The 21,322-nt window shown below is 39.9% G+C and overlaps 1 protein-coding gene across 1 annotated transcript in view; it reads right to left on the bottom strand.

Annotated features, from left to right (window-relative positions):
- LOC148337167 (glypican-6-like) overlaps positions 1–21,322 on the bottom strand; it is a 78,616-nt gene that overhangs the window by 5,710 nt on the left and 51,584 nt on the right. Inside the window, exons 5-9 of the mRNA XM_088295374.1 lie at positions 13,945–14,075; positions 11,623–11,766; positions 11,104–11,133; positions 1,322–1,452; positions 393–568 (exon numbers count right to left, since the gene is read on the bottom strand). Coding sequence (XP_088151500.1) covers positions 393–568; positions 1,322–1,452; positions 11,104–11,133; positions 11,623–11,766; positions 13,945–14,075 — 612 coding nt within the window. The remainder of the gene's footprint in view (positions 1–392; positions 569–1,321; positions 1,453–11,103; positions 11,134–11,622; positions 11,767–13,944; positions 14,076–21,322) is intronic.

The following is a 21,322-nucleotide window of genomic DNA, read 5'->3' as shown; positions in this document are numbered from 1 at the left end:
AAATATTCTTTGTTTGAATTTTTGTTATTCCCGTAAGACGACGACAACAACCAATTTACTGTTTCTCCTCATAACTTGCCGACTTTTTCTCGATAAACGTTCGCTACTGTACGATTGTCTGCATCACCATGACAACGGCTATCTGTTAAACTAATGATTCCATTCTCGCCCCATTGTAAAAACGAATGCATCCTTCGGAGTTGCATGATGTGTTGCCACCAGATAATCAGCCGGAATCTTCCTTTGAAGGCGATGGCTCGTATATCTTATGGAATAGTTATTTCTACATGTGTTTGCACATAAAGTGGATACAGTATGTGCATTGTGAGCGAAGAACATTTTTTTCAATCTTTACTCAAAATGAAAAATATAATAATCAGAGCAACACTTACTGGAGTCTTGGAAGTAAATATCATTTCCATTGTATGCATTTTTCAGCTTGTTGGTCATCACACGCAGTGCCATTATTTGTTGTCGAATTAATGTGTCTGGCCTGGTGATGTCCAAGTTCACCTCTGGGTTGTTCACCTGGTTGGTTAGCCCCTCCTTTACCACCTCTGGGAAATATCTAGAAAAAAATAGCCCACAACAAGAATTATTTTGGTGAATGTAATATCAGCTCTGTTATTGGTTATTATCCCATGTCAAGTATTTGAATTTTTCAGGTTAATACCCGCCCTTTATTTAAAAAAAAAATACAATAGCGCATGCATCAAAGTGAATCAGTCATTTCAAGGGGGTGAACGAGCAATATAAAATTCTCTCATTTAATACTCGTTTATTTTTACATTTGAGAAATAATGTAAGGTTCACCTTGTTAGTGTCGAAGCAAAATAACGCTGAGGATTTCATTATGCACTGTCCACTCATGTCTTGACTGTTAATGTCGTTTTACTGTTGCAAAGCAATTGATTCCCTTCCCACATTTAGAGTGGTGTTTAAAAACAGTGCTGGCACAAGCAAGAGAATTAACATCTTTTATTGCACCATCTGTGATTTTGTTATTTGCGGGAGGGCAAAGGGGATGGATGGTGTGGTAAAATATTCAGCCTGTCTCTCTGGTTTGCTGTCAAAGGAAGCGGCCAAACCAATCTTCTGTACAGTTCAGTGATCTCCACACTGCAGTGGTAATAACTGAAGATGAGATTCCTCCGGGTATTCGAATCTTGGCGCTTCGAGCACTTCTCCATATGAGCACTAATTATTGTACGTTTGGAGTTCATCTCATAAGAGTGTTGTTACTTGAATCCCGAGCAACGTACGATCACCCGGCAGCTGGCCCACTTTTCTGCCCATTTGAAGAGCCACAAAAGTTCCTCACCTGGCCTTGGTGTGACTATTCCAACATTGCTCTTCGTCAGGCTCAGTCAATTTGCCATCGGCGCAGATATCATCTGGTAGATTGGACCAGAACCTTTTGGACACCTTCAGTTTCTCTTTGATGTCAATCACCTGCCGCAGGCCAAAACAGAGCACGGATAGACATTAGCATGATTTTGACTTTACTTGTTGAAAGGCTTAAGGCTCGGACAGAAGTGCTTGGGGGGGAAATGCGTCGCAGAAAAAGGTGGATGTTTGTTTCATTTGCTGTACAAAAGTATTAACTTGCGATATGTGCATGCAAGCTGCACTTTCAAATAAGATCCAATATTCGAGTTATCGAAATGATTTGTTTATTTGACACAGGGCAGCATGAAAACATTCTGGTTTAAACCTCGACTCAGGCCTTAACTTTCCTTTGTATTTCATGGGCTTTCATTGCACGCATGGGTTTACTCCTCCCAATTTCTTTCTATTTCGTAAAAGTCATCCAACTGAAGACGAGTTACTCATTAGATGAGTGTTGATCCATCCATCCGTTTCCTTTCACTTATCCTTTCTTCAGCTTTTCCAGGGAAATCTTGAGCCATTCCCAGGCTTTCTCCTCAGCATTTATCTTAATCATATGCCCGAGCCACTTCATGTGGCTCCTCGAGGTGCAGAGGACAAACGGTTGTACTTTGAGACACTTTCAGATGGCTGAGCTCGTCTCGAAGGGAGAGCGTCGACACACTGAAGAGGAAACTCGTTTGGGCCACGTTTTGTCCGAGATTGTGCTCTTGAGAGATGTGGGCATTAGTGCTTTGTGACTGAGAACGGGCTTCTGGCAACCACGTTACAGTTTATCGTGTGTGTAACTCAGCTTGTCACTTCGTCCATAATAAGTCACTAGTCTTGTAACTAAAATTTGACTCCTCAAGAATTCTGGAAAAGCACCAAATTGGCAAAGTGTCGAATAAATAATGAAGCCGATTGGGCTGTAAAAAGATGAATTAACTCGTAAACTAAAGCAATGTGCTTAAAAAATTGCAACACATCAAAATCAAGAAGGTACTGATAAATTGTAACATTTAAGCGAGAGCAACTTCCTTAACTTTGCATCACGTCTCGTCATTTTTTTTTTTTCAATCCAGAGAGTTTGTATTTCATTTTCTTGCCTCATGTCGCGTCCACTTGCATCCATAATATGTTTGTCTTTGATTCCTACAAGAGCGACGAGGAGTTGCGGCTTGAATATTTGGAACAATTCTCACCCGTGACTGATTCCATCTGGACTCAGCACGAAGTTTGAGTGGGTGAAAAGCAAACAGGAGGGGGAAAACATGGGGACTCATCATGAACAGATGTTGTTACCATTGTGTCTGATATCATGATAAGAGAGAACACAAGTCAGCTCAGCAATCTCAGAACCGATTATTACAATCAAGTAAGAGCCTGCGCAAGAAATCGACTTCAGCAGCTGCCTTTCCGGGGGCAAAAATACTCTGTTTGATTTTGACATTTAACAATTTTCATTACATAATTTCCTCTAATCAACTCAAATTAAAAGAAATCACATTACAATTTTTCCTGCTGTTCAGTTCGAATCACAAAATATTGGATTTTTTTTTAGTGCGTTTCCTCTTTTCTGTATTTTTTTTAATTGGCTACACTCGCTGTCTCACTTGCTCCCCTTCTGAAGAATCAGAATCAAAATGTTGAGCAGCTAATTAATGGATTGGCCATTTCTATGTGCTAGTATCGAAAGAATATTTGCAGAAAAGACAGACAATACGTTCCATCTTTCTCAATTGTGCACTACACCATGAAAGGAATTTGGTCGACCGCTGCAGAAGATCATTGTCGAATTCACAATGACAACTTTCCTGGCTGCAGAGTCAAAGGTGAAACTCGCCCCCTCCCTTTTTTGTTTTAAGAAAAATTTTAAGTAGAGACTGGAATAGAATACAGTACATAAATTCTTTAAATAGAAATGATAGTAATCCCCAAATCAACGGTGAGCTCTTCATTTAGTCAAGTCATTCGCTAAATCCCCCTTAGCAAGTGTCTTTCATCGTTCATATTTTAGCTCGAGCCTCATCCAGAACTCAGAATCAGACATGGCCGTTATTCCAAGTAGGTGATGTCAAGTGAGTGGTGCTGTTGGAAAATTCTTTTTTTTTTTTTTTAAAAAAAGTTCAATCCAGTTTGCATTTATTGTCATTGTAGAATACAAAAAAATGTGTACTTTTATTCCAATATGATATCTAATGTCTGTTATAACTATCGGGGGACGCATAATGTACACGTGTGGATTGTTCTTGACAAACTCTGGAAACTTTCAAACCCAAAATACATATTTAAGTGGTTCGCAGCCGCATGTCTGTGCTTTTATTGAGCGTGTTGTTTTATTGAGTGTGCTATCTTGTTTTATTAAGTACGTTTCTATGGAGTCACATCACATCTGGTGCGTATTGCATAGGATCTATTTTGCTGGATTTGCAATATTAGCTTTATATCCAAAATAATCCTCATGTAGAATTATAATCCTATTACATTTGGATTTCTAGCAATTGTTATGACATTTCTATTCCTTTTTTTTTTTTTTTTTTTGCTCACATTGTACAGCGAGCTGTCTCAAGAGGAGAGCTCACTCTTTGAATTTCTTCTCCAGAGACTTCTTCTTTTCTTTTATGTTCTGAGGGTTTGAGGGGAGTTTTATTTCCTCTCGAGCATAGAAAGCTGCTTCTTTGAGAACTCTTGCTGGACCCTGAAGTGACACAATGTACACTCACCAGCCACAACATTGGCCACGGTTGAAAAAGATCCAAAAGATGAGCTGTATACAAGCAAGGTGGCCTGCTCTTGATTGACAGATTTATTTTTGCGGTGTTCATTATTATCGTGGCCACGACGTGAAACATTGCATAGAGAGGATTTTTTTGTAACTTTTAGAATTCTAGTTTACCAAACACCTCTCAGTAAGTAATTAGATATTGCATGACTCACTATGCCTATTGTAATGGGAATCGACGAGAGGAAATGCCATCAATTATCCACGGCTGGAGAAATAATATACAGACAGACACTTAGCTAGCTGAATTCTCATTGGATAAAAACTCTCACATAAACTATAACAGGGATATAAATATTATCATGATTTCTTGATTTTTGGTTGTGAATGTTAGGCCAGCAGTGAAGGCCTTGACCGGCTATCACTGATATAAAAATGGAATAGTCTAACAATCCTGGTCAAATAGTAAGGCTGAAAAAACCCAATTCGTTGTACTCAGCATGCATCTGACAATAACAGGCCGCTGTACTAAAAGACTCAAAATAAACCAAACAAGCTCTCCAGAGAAGATTGAGAGGAATGTTGGAGATTCTTTCTCTGAACAGATCTCCTCAAGTAGCCCCCTTTGCTCCTCTTGTGTGTCCAATTAACTGTAATGAGTTCAAAGCACAGGTCAAATTTCGTGAGCATGCATGTATGGTCATGACCATGACGATTATAGAAAGAGTGACGGAGAGAAAGAGAGAAGAAGTTCGGTATCGGCATCTTTGTGTGCTGTGCATTTCTGATAACTTTGAAATAGCTGAAATGCTTACGTCATGGGAGGAGTTTCATTCTTTGACATGTATAAGCAAGGGTCAAGGCAATATGTGTGGAGAGAAATATCGAAGAGCCACAGGGTACAAGACTCTCTTGACTATCACGCTGAGCATATTCAATATATTTGGAAGGTGGACTCTTAGCAATAAGATCGAAGAGAGTTCAGAGTAGAGTAATTGTTTCCCTGGGCAGTTGCGTTTGCAACGGGTCCAAAGGAACAAAAGGTTGGGCAATTTTTCTCATAAGAAATTGTTCAATATCAGACTGTAATTTTTGTGGAAAACCAAAAGGAGCAAGTTGTCACAGAAAGAAGTTTTGCCTTTGAGTTGGTTGTGACGAGGCACGCTGGAGTTGTATTTTCTTCTTTTTCTTTATTGCAAAGGAAAGTGTAGCAATGTGGCTTATGTTGAGAGGCAGTATTTCCCAGGGAGAAACAAATGCTCTGTCTTTTCAAGATGGAGTTTGAGTTGCTCGACGCGGGCGCATTAAAGACATGCAGAGATGCATCCTCCCCTCTGTGTGCTCGATGGGTGATAAGAGACGCAGATCTAAGTAGTGACGGGACTTTGACTGATTTAGTGATGATGGGAAATGGCACTGATACACAGCTCTGAGGGACAGCGGGGTTCAAATTGTGGACATTCTAGAGAGCCTGTTATTTAGAGCTATTGCGAAATCCACGGAGCTCTAACAAGGACCCAGCAGTAGAAAATATTTCCAGCTCAGGCTAAGGCTGCAACTAACTATTATTTTAGCAATTGATTATGCTTTTTAGTGAGTAATCAATCAATCAGTGAGAGTATGATTCCACCAAGGACCCACCTGTATGTGACCGTTCACCCTGACCGGGTTTTAATTTTTTTTTTTTAGGTACCGTAGTTTGCACACGTGCCCTTGGTGGTATCTCCTTCGACCTCAGGTCCTCCACTAGCTAGCAGAGCTAGCTTGAGGGCTCCACGAAGGATCTCAGCTGCTACCAGAATTGTGCTAATCTGTACGGAGATGTTAGATATTGTTCCTTGTATCTGCTCAAGCCATCCGCCCAGTTTCCCGATCAATACTGGCTCCTCCGTCGCCTTCGCCATCCACATTTTCTCTCTAGCTCTTCAGTCCTTTGTGTGTTTTTGTGTGTGTGCATATCTATCTATCTAGCACAGCACATACATCTCGAGAGCTGTATGGAAATCATTGTTACGCTTACTATCATTATTGGGAATGTTTGATTTTAGAGGATCCTCAATGGGGAAAGATGTTTTAGCGCAGCATGTCCATGCTAAACAAACCATGACCTGCTTAATATAAGCACAGATGGAGGTTTCAAACCCGACTGGTTTCATGTGTTATCCCAAGGGTAAATATTCCATTTGGGGAAAGGGCTTCACAAACAGATGGCTCGCTGTCAGGTAAACTTTCAAAGCAACTTGGAAAACTAAGTTGGTTACAGATTTATCAAATACAATAAAGTCTGTGTCATTTTAATTGAGTTCAGAAAATCATAAAATGGCATCTATTTAGTGCAAATATAGAAATGGGAACAAATATTGCAGGTGTGAGTAATATATTTGGGTACAAAAGGATTAACAAAACAAACTGCAAATAATTGGAGCATTTATTTAACCTCAATGCATATTATACAAGGTTGGGCTCTGGGATAATGAACGGTATTCTATTTGAAGAGCACATGGCCACCATCAGGAACTTCAAATTGCCTCGGAGATCTTAGAGATTATTGCAAAATGCATAAACCTCATCAAATTGTAATGGGCGAATCACAACAAAAAAAAATGAAACTGAGAGGAACTGAAAACCTTTATGGCATTACTAGGTTATCTTTGTACACAATGATTTTGCACAAGTGCATCAAATAGTTTGGTAAAATGGATTTCCTTTTTCAGAGTGACGTTTCTTTCAACTTTGAGGTAAATCCTTTGCAGTGGAAAAGTCAGGTTGTCACCTTCTTTCCCAAGTTGGATGAATAGTTGCGCGTACTTTGTACAGCGAAACAGTGAGCCAACAGCTGGATGATGAACAGGCGGTGGCATCATGGCAGACAAGCTCCTCGGGGGGGTAAAGCAGACAAGTTTGACGAATCACCTGTTTGGGTCCAAAGGGCCCAAATGGGAAATTGCTCCCCATTTAGGTGGAAAATTGTGAAGTCATAGTAAGATTGAATGCCAGCTGCAAGTACATAGTAGTATTTTTTGGTAAAAATGAACTTTGTAGAATTGAATGGAACTATATATGATGTCTAGACAAACAGCACCAACAGGAATAGATAATGAAATTTCACGTGAGAACATTTTTTTCCATCACTGTCAGCAGTGATGCTAGATCCAAGTTGTTTGTGATTTTAACGAAATCTTAGTGGCTCAGATGATCGCTGGATGGATGGATGGATATTTTTCCAGTTTTCATATGGCAGTTCAGAGATTGCTAATTTCACAGGTTCACTGACAAATTATTACTTAGAAATGACAATATTCCAACCTGTCCAGACTCATAAAAAATGTCTTTTCGCTAATTTGTTAAAGGGGAAGTCAACCCCCCAAATTTTCTTTGCTGTAAACTTGTATATGTGCCTTCACTATTCTAAACCCGGCATTCTGATTTAGATTGCGTTCGTGGAATATGAGTTAAGCAGCAAAATCCATCTCTTTTTGTCCATCTCGGTGGCCATTTTGCCAATTGCTGTCAACTGAAAATGACATCACAGTTGCTTCGGGCTCAGGTAATGACCAATCACGGATTACCGGTTTTATGAAGATGACCCATAATTGGGCGTTAGCTGAGCACTGGGCAACTATGATGTCATTTTCAGTCGACAGAAAGTCTCAAAATGGCCGCCCCCGGAGATGGCAAAAAAAAAAACGCTTAACTCATATTCCGCCTACGCAATATTAATCACAATGGATAATTTCGACTAGTAGGCCTGCATAAAACATCTTGCTAATAAATGTTTTGGGTTGACTTCCCCTTTATGGGCAATTTTCTTGACCACACGTTTCCAAGATGCAACAGTAGTATTTATGATTCTAGTTGCTCCTAAGAAAAATATGTCTCATCGTCCTTGTTGCCTGGTTGATTATTATATTTAAAACTCAATTTGTTTGGTGCACATTTTCATGCCAGACAATGTTACGTATCTACTATAAAAAAAAGGTAAAACTTCCACCAGCCTAAAACTTTTCTTATTGAGATTTATTATATAGCAGTAAGATATGTGGAATCGCAGAAGAGGAGAAAGAGACAAAGAAAGAAAGCACCAACCGCAGCAGCCCCTGCCAACAACAAAAGAGTGTTTCCCTTCTCAACATTTTCAGTTTGTTTGTCTCGTTGAGGTTTTTGAAATATGAGACAGGAGCCAGGTAAAAATGACAATGGCGGTTGCCAACGACTGACGGCCTTTCAGCTTGAGCAGATAAGACAGGAAATCTATTAAGACGTTTTTGCGCCAACTCACTCCGAATTGGATGGTATTGTCAACGTGAAATCATGCCGAGCTTCTAATGGTGCAAGACTTTAAATATGACATCAAGATCAGCCTCTGTCTTTATACCTGTGAGCAAACAAAGTAGAGTGAATTTAAAACTATACAGTTAACTCACAATGGCTTGAGACTTTGACAAATCATGCCATGCCCGACAATGAAAGGGTTCACTATAATTGGTGTCTGCACACCTATGTCGTATTTTGTCTTCATTCAACTGCGTGGGAGTGAAGCAATTAAGTTGTAGACAATGCAGACAAAGCTCAATGCTTTTTTTTTTCTTGTCTTGCTGCTTGAAGAATGCATTGCTAATTCATTTGGAAATCTATTGGAAAAGAGTCAAATGGGAAGGGCAGGCAGTTCTTTTAAGCAAGTGTGATAAGAAATGGAGGAACACATAATTCCCTGCCCTGAAGTGAATATAAAATATCGAAATAGAGAAAGCTTAACGGCTGAAATTGAAAGAGGAATACCTGCTTGCTAATACGGTTTTTAGAGACTTGCAGCCAGAAAACATCACTTGACCACATTGCAGCAAAGTAAAAAGGTTGCACCAAGGCGAAGTATTTGGGTAGCAGATGTCTTTCTTCTTTCTCCTATTAAAACCCGGACGATCAATATGACATTTTTTTCTTTGCGCTACCAACATCTCACATGCGACTTTCTGATATTGCAGCCAAGATGCCACCAGCACATTGCAGTGTTTTGGAAACCCAACAGCATCCTCACCCTGCGTTACCTCAGCAATTTTTTGTCCTTCACACTTTTTTGCTTTTTCTTCCCGATTTGCACCCAGTTTGGGGCTCTCAAGTGGAAAAGTGTACTGCAGGCGTTGTAAGAGTTGAATTAGAGCAAAAGCTGGACCCATCTACGGCACATCTAAGAGTTTAAAGCAACTTGGCTATGTTGCCATTGGTCATATTGTAATTGGCAGTCCTGTCTACGCTTCCACTGAGCAGAAAAAAAATCTCAAAAGACAAACCATTTCTACACTGAATGAAGTTGAGAATGGCCATCTTTTTTTCCATACATTCCCTCCAAAATAGTTTTCCAAAAGTTTTTGTTGTCATTGCGCTCTGAGTGATGTGACTACACTCATCAATGGGGCTGCTGTGTCTTACTCCGGACCGCAGGGCCCTCCATCCCTAAAAAGCCTATCCCAGCTGCCTTCGGGCAGTAGGCGGGGTACACCCTGGACTGGTTGCCAGCCAATCGCAGGGCACACAAAGAGGAACAACCGTCCGTGCTCACAATCACACCAAAGGACAAGAATGTGTGTTCATTCAACCTACCATGCTTGTTTTTGGAATGTGGGAGGAAACCAGGCTAGAAAACCCACACAGGCACAGGGAGAACATGCAAGCTGCACACAGGAAGGCTGGAGCCATAATTGAACCCTGTACCTTGCAGCTCTGCACTGTGAAACGATCACCCACCATGCCGCTCGACCGCAGGGCCAATAATTTCAATCTCACTCACTGATGAAAAAACACAGATGAGTGTTTTTTGCTGGTTTGCTTCCAAAGCACTGTCAAAACCCTCCAAAATTCAAATAGCCTGCATTTGTGCGTGTGTTGCGGTTCGTGTAATGCATTCGGTGCATATCGGTGTGAGAATTTAATTTCCCTCCAGGGTAACTGTGTAAACACGTGGTTGAGTGCCACGCTGAACTGACATCGTGGCCCCACTATCATACTGTTAATGGAAACACTTGAGAAGAGGCTAAATGTGCAGCACGTTGTCTCTTCAGGCATTCGGGAAAGAGGTTTACTCACTGAATGGCCTCCAACAGCTTGTCTCACTTTCACAAGCAAGCTAAATGACAACATAATGATTGTTATCTTAAAGAGATTATAGACTACCGAGAACACGATGATGGATATTATACTCAATTTCTTCCATTAAGCCATCCTAAATTGTACACTGCTCCTGTCGCATTGGGTCTACTCCTAATATAATGTGATCTTTTCTGTATCAAAATCAAAGCATGCGGAGCAGCCGTTTCATTCGGCTTAATTATATCTAGATGAACAACTGGGATTTTAAACAAAACCCATGCGCACAACCAGGTATTATTCTTTAAACCGCTTGAACCTGAGCTCATACATATGCAAGGTTAGAAAAGTTCACTTTTCTCATGCGTTTCAGTCTTTGTGTTCGTAACAAGATCCAATTCCAAACTGTCACACTGCTGTCCAGAGCTCTACATGGTCAGGGCTCTGGCCTAATTCATTTCCACACTTTTACTGAATATAAAAGGTGCCATAATCTCAATTGAACCAACATCTGCCGGCCACAGTGCTGTGCTTTAGCTTTAAAGACAAGATAAAGGTACTTTATTTTATAAACAATGGAGAATGACATTTGACCTCTGCGTTTAACCGGTCCCTGATGAACAGGTGGCAGTAATTGTAAAGGACTCCGGATTGAAAGTCAATGGAAGAGGCCTAACGCGATTCTTCATTCACAAGCACCAGCACGTGGTCATATTTCATAATCTCTAACCAGTTAGAAATGATAGCCACTTTGCATAATATAAACAAACTGGAAATGAGCCACAAGTCCAATGTGATGGCACACATCCGAATGACCCCTGAGCAGTGTTTATGCAAATCGGCGGGGAAAGATGTGATGTGCCCCAAGCCCATCACGTCTTAACTGACCCAGTGTGAGTGCACAAAGGAAAGAAGAAGGTAATTCTTACACTGTGTTGCATTGTCATCCAGACACCCCTCTAGGTGAAGCAGCAGCAGAAAAATGAAGAAGACAAAGATTTAATTGGACATAGGTCAAATAATGGGAAGACATACTCGTTAGTGGACGTTAAGTTCCATGATAAATGGCGCAATTTAATCCATCAATAGGACAACCTCAAATCATGTTCAATAGTAGATATGATTAATGTGCATATTTTCTTTCTCATCAAGGAAGAGAAATACACATTCTAATGTTTGCATTTAAAAAAAATTACTTTATCATCCGTATGAATAGGAAAGGAATTTAGTACAATTTTACTATATTTGTGGGAGAGACTTTCCGAGTGCAACTTGTAGTCTAAAAACATACAAGAAAGCTATTTGCAATTATATATGCCCCAAAATATTTATATAACCGACTACTGTGGTTGTACGTTGCAGTACAACTACACCTATAAATCCTACATCAGAGCAATAATGATTCTTAAATTAGTAGATAAACGTCATAATCTTGTGCTCACACATACCAGTCGATCTAGGCTCGTCTCTGTGGCTGTGGTCGTCTTTTCCTCGGGAGGGTAAGGTCTGAAACGAGCGCTGAACACATCTGAAATGCCACGTGCAGACCTGCCTATGGATGAAGGTTTTGGTGGGCCACAACTCTGAAAAAACTAAAAGGAAGGAGACAAATTTGAGAGATAATACGACATGGCGTAAAGAAGCTAAAAAAGAACTGCTAATAAGAAATGCACTCGTTAGAGGAAATGCTTTGGATTGTTGAACTTTTGTTTGCATTCACACCTTGAGGGGGCGATTTAGATAATTGCGTTATATACTTCGTTAATGGTGTAACATTATTTGAGTTGAACTCTCAAATGATTATAGGAAAATGTTGCTCATTATAACTTACTGCTCAGCTTTGGAAAAAAAACAGGCATCAATGAACGCGGCTAATGGGAGGGGAAAGTACTCTCAATGAATAATACTTTACAATTGGACGGGCACTGGAGAGTAGGTTTTAGAGCGATGCAAAAGTTCAGTAATTGGAGTGAAAGAAGACATGTAAAACATTAAATTCTTGAACCAGACATTAATCTGTCTGAATTTGTCACGGCGCATTGTGAGTCGAGATTACTTGACAACTGTTGCCAATGCAGCCTCTGCTGGGGTGTTCGGATCCAAACAAATTCAAAGAGCAAAACTCATCAGCCTTTGTGGCCTCTGTGCTGGCCTCCAATTCAATGCGTTGTGGAGCTACACGGCTGTTATGACAAGGTCTGTCTTTTGTCTAATATTTATCTATCCTTCATCGTGATTACAATTCTTCTATCCTGTGCATCACACAGAAAAAGTGATTTTCCACAGGTCAGTGCTACTGAAACGAAGGGACAATGCAATGGGAATTTTGGGAGCGATCGTAATCTCACAGCAATCTTTTAGCCAAGCGCAACATTTCGAGACGAGAGCCTCAGGTGCATAGACAATGGCTAAAGTTATAAATTGCGGCCGGTGTGATATGGGGAAGAATAGGACATCTTATTCATACTGTCGCGTGTGAATCTAGCCGGGAGATGGGCTTAAATACACCAGAGTGTAAAAGTTGAAATGAAGCTTGCCTTTTGATAAGAGAAGTTTTGTATTTGCAGCTTTGAATTTTTCTATTCCAAAGACGGCTGAGCAATTTGAAACCGAAAGAGGTTGAAGAATAAATTAGCTTTTATATTTGCAGGTTAAATAGAAGTCATCTCATTTAACAGTGAATCTTGAAGGCATTAAAATAAATTAGCTGATTGAAAATGTAATTTATAACGATGTCCCGGCCTCAAATCATTTACGGCAGAGGTTCTCAACCACCGGGCCGCGGCTCGATTGATTCACTGATGATGAAAATAAAAAAATTTAGTACTTCTGGTTTATTTATTATTTGAGGCTAAAAATATATTATTTTGAAAGGTGACAGGCTTTTCTCTGTTACATCCATCTATGATGGACTCGTGACTAGTGGTGCAACGGATGATCTTTGACCGGTGATCCGTATGGCTCAAGCACCACGGTTTGGGCCGGGCACGATCTGCAGAATGACGGGTGAACATAATCACGATAATAGCAGCAGAAGAAGTTGAAACCTCACATGGATCACGTAAGTTGCATGTATGGGAGCAGTTTGGCAACTTGCGGTGAAACGAGTCCTCAAATTAATGATAAAGGATTTTTTTTTCTGTCTCTTGTCTCAACGCCGTCATTTTAGGCTGACATGTCAAGGAAGCTGCAAACATTATCAACGAACACGCCACCTCCACAATGGCTAACTTCAAAATAAAGCTTACAAAATAATACATTGCATCATTGATGCCAATACAATATCCTTAGAAGACTTTTACTTTGAAGTCGGCCTTCATTTTGGCGTAACGGCTATCTTGACTTCCATTTTCGACCTTTCGGCTTGCTTTATCGCCGTTTTAATTGACATTACATAGTTGTCACCAACGTCAACACAACGGCATTCCATATTCAATCGCTAATTTAGGATGCCTACAAACTGCCAGTTAAGTACGCAATCAGTGTATGACATGACACAAGTCTAGGGAATTAGTTGTTGCAACTACTGGCAAGCAGCTAGCTGTTAGCATTAGCAGCAAGTGCCCGCCCCCCACGCACCACCAACACCAGCTGCCTGTCCGCATAAGTTTTGGACTCTTATGAACTGGCGAAATAAAGGTTGGGGACCACTCATCTACGGTCCTATTTGAACACTCCAAGAAAAGCAAGGCAGTAGTTGAGTTTTGAAAATGTGGTGTTTTTGTTTTCATGAAATAAATTTTGTAAGACACATCTATGGAGAAAGTTACCTTTGCTGACAGTATCTTGTTGTTGTCCTGCATAGTCATAATGGCCTCCGAAATCTTCAGGTCAATTGGCTCAATGACCGCTTCAATGTGAAAAGGTCCTTGCAGTCGCTCTGCCACCAGCAACATGGCGTCTGTCATAAAAATGATTACGAAAATGAATTTACAAAAATGCTGGCAGATGGAAGATATGTCAAAACAAATGTCAACTTGTTGATCTTTGAATTACAAGCAGTAAAAACAGGATGCTCGCACACCGGCAAATCTTTTTCACATCACTCCAAACAAAGGGAGACGTCCTCGCCAAGTCTGACAAGTGCCAAACAAATATGAAACAATACCTGCCTGCTCCTTCATCTCAGACGCACACAATACAAGTGAAATATGCAGTCGATATAATTCAATACAGTCAACACATTTTTTCCTTTCAATCGAGAATTCGATTCAACACATCACACAATTGTGTGGCGTTGGATATGATCCAATCAACATTCTCAGCCAACTATCTATTCTCAATGACAACATTCCACATTTATGCTTTGGGATGTGACTCAATAGCCACAGAAACAAATCATCTAGCCACCATGCTTCAATTTCAATATGTGTTATGTTTTATATTCAGATAAAAGATCATGTTTGACGAGGAGATGAAAGCAATATTTGACGTATTGCACCCAGCCATGAAGGTTTACAAGTAGTCTTTCTTGATAAATATTCCCATCTAAAATATTTTTTACAAGTGTGTTCTATTATTTTGATTATGTAAACATTCCGTAGTTTTGAACTGTTTTTGTTATGTATATAAATCGCATTGGAATGATTAAAGCCTGCAAATACGTTCATGACCGTTTCTAATCTTAGAACAGAAGGTAAAACGTGGCCTGCAGAGGTAATAAACAATTTACGAGTCCAACAATATGTGCTCTGGAACATATTATTCAATTAATATTCAATTAACTTCAAAAGGCATTGTTTTATTGAGAATCTATGTAGAAAACAGACAATGAGAAATGCATGAAAATAGAAACAAGTGACAAAGTACGTAGTCGTTATCATTTATGGTTGGGCAGCGTGTAGACGTGTTGCTGTCCCTCAAGCCCGTTTGCTGCATTTTATGTGAGGTGATGTGCGCTCTTTGTATTGGATTATCTGTCCATTATCCCCAACCACCAGGCCGCGGGCCACTTTGGAGGGGGCCGAGCCGATGAAAAAAAAAAAAAAAAACTTGCAGTTGCGGTTTATTTATAACTTGGGGTTGGAAAATGTTATTTATATGGTGAGTTCTATACGTTGAGACAGTTGTTCTGTGGTGTCCACATTTCAGGTGGACACTGCTAATATACTCAAATGTGGCTTCACGTTTATTGTAATATCTACAAACTACCCCAGTTTTTGTTTACTCTCATGTACGTTATAGTTGCTCTGTGGTGTCTGTTGCATCGCAAGAGTGACCACATTAAGGTACATAAAAATACGCAGTGGATTTGCGTTTGTTGTTGAAACATATTATTATCCAGCCATGATTTTATCAACCTGGGAGAGTAGGATTGAAGTTTTTTTTTTTTTTGGAGTGATTCTAAACGTTGTGTTATGCCAGGTTGGCGAGCTAGTTATAGTGCAGTGTTTATTGTGCAATATTTTAAGCATTTGTGTGTTCAATAAGAAATGTTTTGAAATTCAAACATTTTGGATGTCCACCAGCTCACCGTCTCAAAGATTTGTCAGATTCCTCTATTCTAGACAATCCCATAGATATGACACAAGCGAGATTGATTTTGAAGCAATGCTTTTGAAACGGCTTTACCTTGAACAGAGGAACGAGAGCCATGATAGACTCCCCCTTCTCTATTTCTTAGTGGTGACATCTTTGAAGAGCACTCTCCTTTGTTTACGCTGCAATCTAAAATCGAAGCTCATGCTTGCTTTGATTTCCATCAAGAGGTCAGTGCAAGGGACCAAACTCAGCCCAGTGCCGTTTTTAATGGCAAATTTTACGCAGTCGCTCAAAATGCATGTGGGGAATAGCCTCAGAGGAATTCAAAGAGCGCTGATACCATATTGGAGACAATTCTTTGATTCATTCTGTAAATGCAGCAATGACCTAAATCTTGCCAGTGGTAGACCAGTGACCACTCTAGGGCACGCCTTTGCTTTAAGCCATCTTGGTCAGCTCCAGCTCACGTGAGCCATCTTTTTTAAAAAACATTTTTAAATGTTTTATTATTATCATCTAAGAAGACATTAAAATTATAATCCTGGTAAATAATCACCTTTTTTTTACTAAATCTACCCGTAACCTGATTATGCTTTATTTTTAAATTTTTATTTATTTTTTGGTAACTGTTACATGTATTCCGTTACCCCCCAAGCTTGACTATAACCGAATGATTAGATTTTTTTTTCTCCTCTCCCAAAATAGCATGTGGCTTCTTGCTTGTTATTTCCTAATAGTTTGACCAGGGGATTGTTAAGGCACTGACAAACTAGTAAAAGAGCCTCCGGGGGAAACACAGTGCTCATTACTGACAAATTAACACAAATGTACTTTAACGTTAATACACTTGGAAATAAAGGAATGGTATTAATAGTCAGCAGCCACAGTTAGGCCTCAGATTTTTTTTCGTGGTTAATATTTTGAAATGTGATTGTGGTACTTTGACACTGCCTAATTTAGAGTATTTTACCGCATTTGATAAGTATAGTATAAACAATAACTTTTTTTTATATTTTTTATGAGGTGTGTAGAGTCTCTTACTCGAAATGAAACTGACAATTTGTGCATGTTGTGTGTTGACAATTTGGTTTGAAAGATTCTGTCCAAACAGGCAGCATGATATCAAATTAATCTAAAGCGCTCTAGATACTTTTAAGTAAAGGCCAAGATGCCAACAATTTAGCGCTAAATTGCATCTTCACTCTAACTGATTACACGCTCAAAAAATTGCTATAGTGAACATGATGGACTTCATCTCAGGTGTGCAGTCCCCCATCAACATTGTTTAACGTGAAGATAATATGCTGCTGACCTTGACTAGTGACGTCATGAGAGGAGGATAGAGCCAAAAGGCGAAGCTTTCGGTTTACCGGTCGGTTTCCACCGTCACCTATGGTCACGGCGTGTAGACCAGGAAAGAAGGACCAAGATCACAAACTCAAGCGGCTAAAATGAGTTCTCTGCACAGAGTGTGCGAGCTCTTCCATAGGCAACACGATTCAAGCAACATGAATGAAATTTACATCCTCGCCCATTGGCTCAAGTCGTGAAATTTCAACTGCAAGAGACATATCACGTTGCAACAGACGCTCTGCGTCAAAAATTGAGTTACTACAACACACAAAAGGCACTCAGACAGCATCCAGTGAAGGCAGCATGGAGAAACAATGGAGGACAAAATAATTATTGCGGTCTGTGGGCACCCAGATTGGTAGAACGCAGCCAACTTCCAATATGAGCCAAAAAGGAGCAGGCTTGCAGAATGGTGAGCGAGGGTGTTGGCATAACATACTTATATACAGCTATTGAAATATGAACCAACATAACGATAGCATTTAGCAGTAGCCACCGTTTTAGCACAGACATCGCCAACTTGACTGACGGGCGATGTTCTTATATTTTCGTTCGGTCAGAGAGGAGGAAGCCCTTGTGGCACAAATGAAGTAGCTACGTTCATAGTTCCCTGCGATCAAACTCACCTGGTTGTTATAGGAACAGCTTGGAATCCCCCCCCTTGAAGAGCCAGACAAAGCGGCAGGGAAGAAGGAAGTCTGAGTTTCTCTCTTTTGGTTACTGCCCCCACAACCCAATCCTGATTAGCGAGGGATGGATGGATGAATTTAAATAGCGGAAGTCTATTCTAAGTCTGTGTGACGCCACGCAGCTCTCAATTGGCAACCATTGTGCATGTTCATTCATTTATTATGGTATTATTAGACAACGGGTCATCATCATTATGAACCAAACCTGTGTGGTTCCACTTGTAGTTTGGACTATTAATAATGATGGAATGGAATGTTATTAATGACAACAGACTAACACCATGTGACCATCTATGCATTCTGTAGATAGAGTGCAGTAAAGTGTGAGCCACCTTTGTCAAGCGTCTATTAAAATAAAGCCCTCGAAAAAGTGTCTAACCTCACAGTCTCACATCCGGGAGCCCTAGTTAGAAAAGGACAAAAAAACAATATTGGCTTGGGTTCCCAGGGTCAAGGGAGTTGTGGGGAGGTAAGGTTACGTTTGGAAGCAAGCCAGGCAATTAAAAAGAAATGAGCAAATGAAATCAATGAGGATTGTTTACACTCTGGTGTCACTAAACCGAGGGCAACACATCCTAATTATGAAAAATACGGTGTGAGTGGCAAAATGTAAGATGACAAAACAATGGGCCTAATGTGTATATATATATATATATATATATGAATAAATCTTTTACTATTTGTGACGAGATAACACGTCATTCAAATTAGTGGTGGTAGGCTATTTAAAATTAATGTACTTTACTGTATTTGTGCAATTGAGCACAACAGCCGTGCTTTGCAAGCGACCCGTTGCGCTTATCTTCTTTTTTTCCACGTGTGAAACAAATTTGGAATGTTCTCCGAATCTTTCCTCCTGTCCATTGCTTTTATATATGAGGCTGCGGTAACAGTCCATGTGGAAAAATTATTGCAAAATCCCAGGATAAGCGAAAAAATCCATCTTTTTTTCAATTAAGTTTTGTACATTTTGAAAGTGTGCGCTACAGTGACACCACAAAAGGCGAAACGTAACATGTGAGGGCCAACTGTAAATAATATTGTAAACCTTATGAGCATTACTGCAGCGATCTGCGTATGGGCGGGGCTGGCCAGCTGTTGCTTGTGAGGGCAGCATGAGTTGGCTGCTGTGTGCATTCAAGCAGGTGTTGGCATTTGCTTCAATCGGCAGCACGCCCTCGTGTATGTATTGGGCTGTTTCAAAAACACCGCTGCAGTAAATTATCTAGAGAAGCGAGGTATCAAAAGCTCAACGCTGCTGTGTGAGGAAAAAAGGGATCAAATTATTATATAGAATATAGTATTATACAATCCTGTACTGTAAGCTAAAAGGCTGTGCTGTGCTACTAAATTCTACCTCAATATTGCAATCTCAATTGCAATTAAATCCCATCCGATCTCTCTACAAAGATAAAAGTAATTTAAATCCAGCAGAGTCATTTTCTTCTTTTCAAGTGTGTGTGTGGGGGGAGGGAATGACACAAAACTAAACAACACGTGATAACCATCTTTTGACAAAGCCACTTGTCTGTCAGAAATAGAAGTGATTCGGATGCAGTGGGGGGGAAGGAGGATGGCGGGAGGGAGCAGTCGTATGCCTCATCTTGTCTCTCTCAGGGTATTTTAACAAGGGGCTGACAAGACAAATGATGATGATGCTTCCGTCGAGATGCAGAGCTGGCTATATTTGTCACCATGGCAGTTGACGGATGGTCTGGTATCACACACCGGACACACACACACATGCGTGCATACCACACTTGCAAGCAAGTCAATTCCAGCTCCCTTCAGGTTTATACAAATCGTCCGCTTGTTTCTAGATGGCAAAGAGTTTTTAATGACATTGTAGACAACTCAACAGTACTGGGACTCTGATTTTACAGGGTCGTTCATACATGCCATTCGTCCGTGGCATGTCATCAAGTATGGCTATCACATAAAAATGAGAAACAAGTCACATGAGTAAACATTGCTCCAAGGAATGTAAAAAGAACTGTTTTAGAAGGCTATCCCCATTCGTCACGAATGAACAGACTCTGACCTGAGTGACTTTTAAATTGTGGGACGGTGCATAATTCATATAAAAAATACAGTGAAGGATAATCTTCTCTATATGTGTTTATTTTTAGTTATGAATTTAACCGAATGTCTACTCTAGACAGATTCGAAACTTGAAGATAACCTGGAAGTTAAGTTTTTCAGTCACGTCAAATCTACTGTGTAATTTATACACACTGAACCATGTTGCTTATTTGTTCCACTCACATTAGAACATACAATCTTTATCAGTATCACACTGGTCAGTCTTCTGTCGTCAAACTTGAAGCAAGTCCAATGTCAGTTCGATATTACAGTCACTGCTGTCTAGTTACAATTGTGATTGTGTTTGCATTCCTTTTTAGGATTTGGATTTCCACTGCAGTTTCTTAGCCTTGTACTTACAATGTAATAGCATTACAATTCATGATCACATACAGTATGTAACTTGTTTGTTTCCATTATTTTTCTCAAAAAGAGAGTCACGCGTTTTAAAAAGTCCATATACTTCTCGAAATCTGTGGAAAGAAATATAAATAAATATAAAAGCTGGTCTCCCTCTTCCACAATGGTCCTGCGTGATAATGACATTTCAAGACAAAACGTCGACAGACAGATGTCATTAAGTGAAGAAAAATATTCGTCCAAGTGATGATTGAAATGAATCGTGATGCAGACTGTCTACAATTGATGATTTATGTACTCGAAACTTTCACTGCTGAGAGGTAACCTGTGATGGATTTAGCAGTGGATTGTGAAAGACAGATCAATACTTTTTGCAAGTTGCAGAGTAAGCTCATCAAAGTTTTGGGGGAGATAAAAAAAGTGCCTATGCATACAAAAAAAAATAAGAGATTGTAAATTACAAAATTCAGAAAGATACTATATTTTGAACTTTTGAAAACACAAAGAGAATATTTTGAAATGAACTAACAACTTTCTCACTTGGTCGCACCACCTTTTTTTAAATTTTTTTTTATTTCCCTAATGGTAGCATAAATGTCTTTAATAAAACATGCAAATGAGTCTGTTTGCATTCATCAATTAAAGTTACTGATTGATTTGCTAAATCAAATCAAATTCTGAATATCAGACTATTATTATTATTGTACTCAGTGTACTGATTGTGTACTTCGCGATTGGATGGCAACCATCTCAGGGTGTGCCCCGACTATTGGCCGAAGCTTGCATGGGCTCCAGCGTCCCCGCGACCCTCGTGAGGAGAAGCGGATCAGATAATGGTTGGCTGGATGAACACTTGAATTCAAACTTCCAAAGCAAAACAGATTGCAACAAATTGGCGTGACAACATGAGGTGTTTGAAACAGCGCCATCTTTTGGATCTGTTGGACCACTGCCCTTCTCACTCTGGTGTAAAAACGAAGAGGAAAAGTCAAACGAGACAACATGGAAGAAAAAAAAAAAAACTGCATCCCAATAAAACCTGGGTGCAATAAAATCAATAAATTTTCACAAGCATCTCAAGGGTTCCCTTCCTCTAACCAGATTTAAAATTCTGTTACAACAGCAGCTTTTCCCATTACTGTCAGGAACAATGTCCCGTTGCGGCGATGGATTTGCCTCTTCA

Source organism: Idiotropiscis lumnitzeri, chromosome 5, assembly GCF_059441095.1.
Source record: "Idiotropiscis lumnitzeri isolate Australia: NSW breed Sydney's pygmy pipehorse chromosome 5, RoL_Ilum_1.0, whole genome shotgun sequence".
In the NCBI taxonomy this organism is placed as follows: domain Eukaryota; kingdom Metazoa; phylum Chordata; class Actinopteri; order Syngnathiformes; family Syngnathidae; genus Idiotropiscis; species Idiotropiscis lumnitzeri.
Note: the sequence above shows the minus strand (reverse complement) of the source record. Positions and strands in the feature narration are given on the sequence as shown.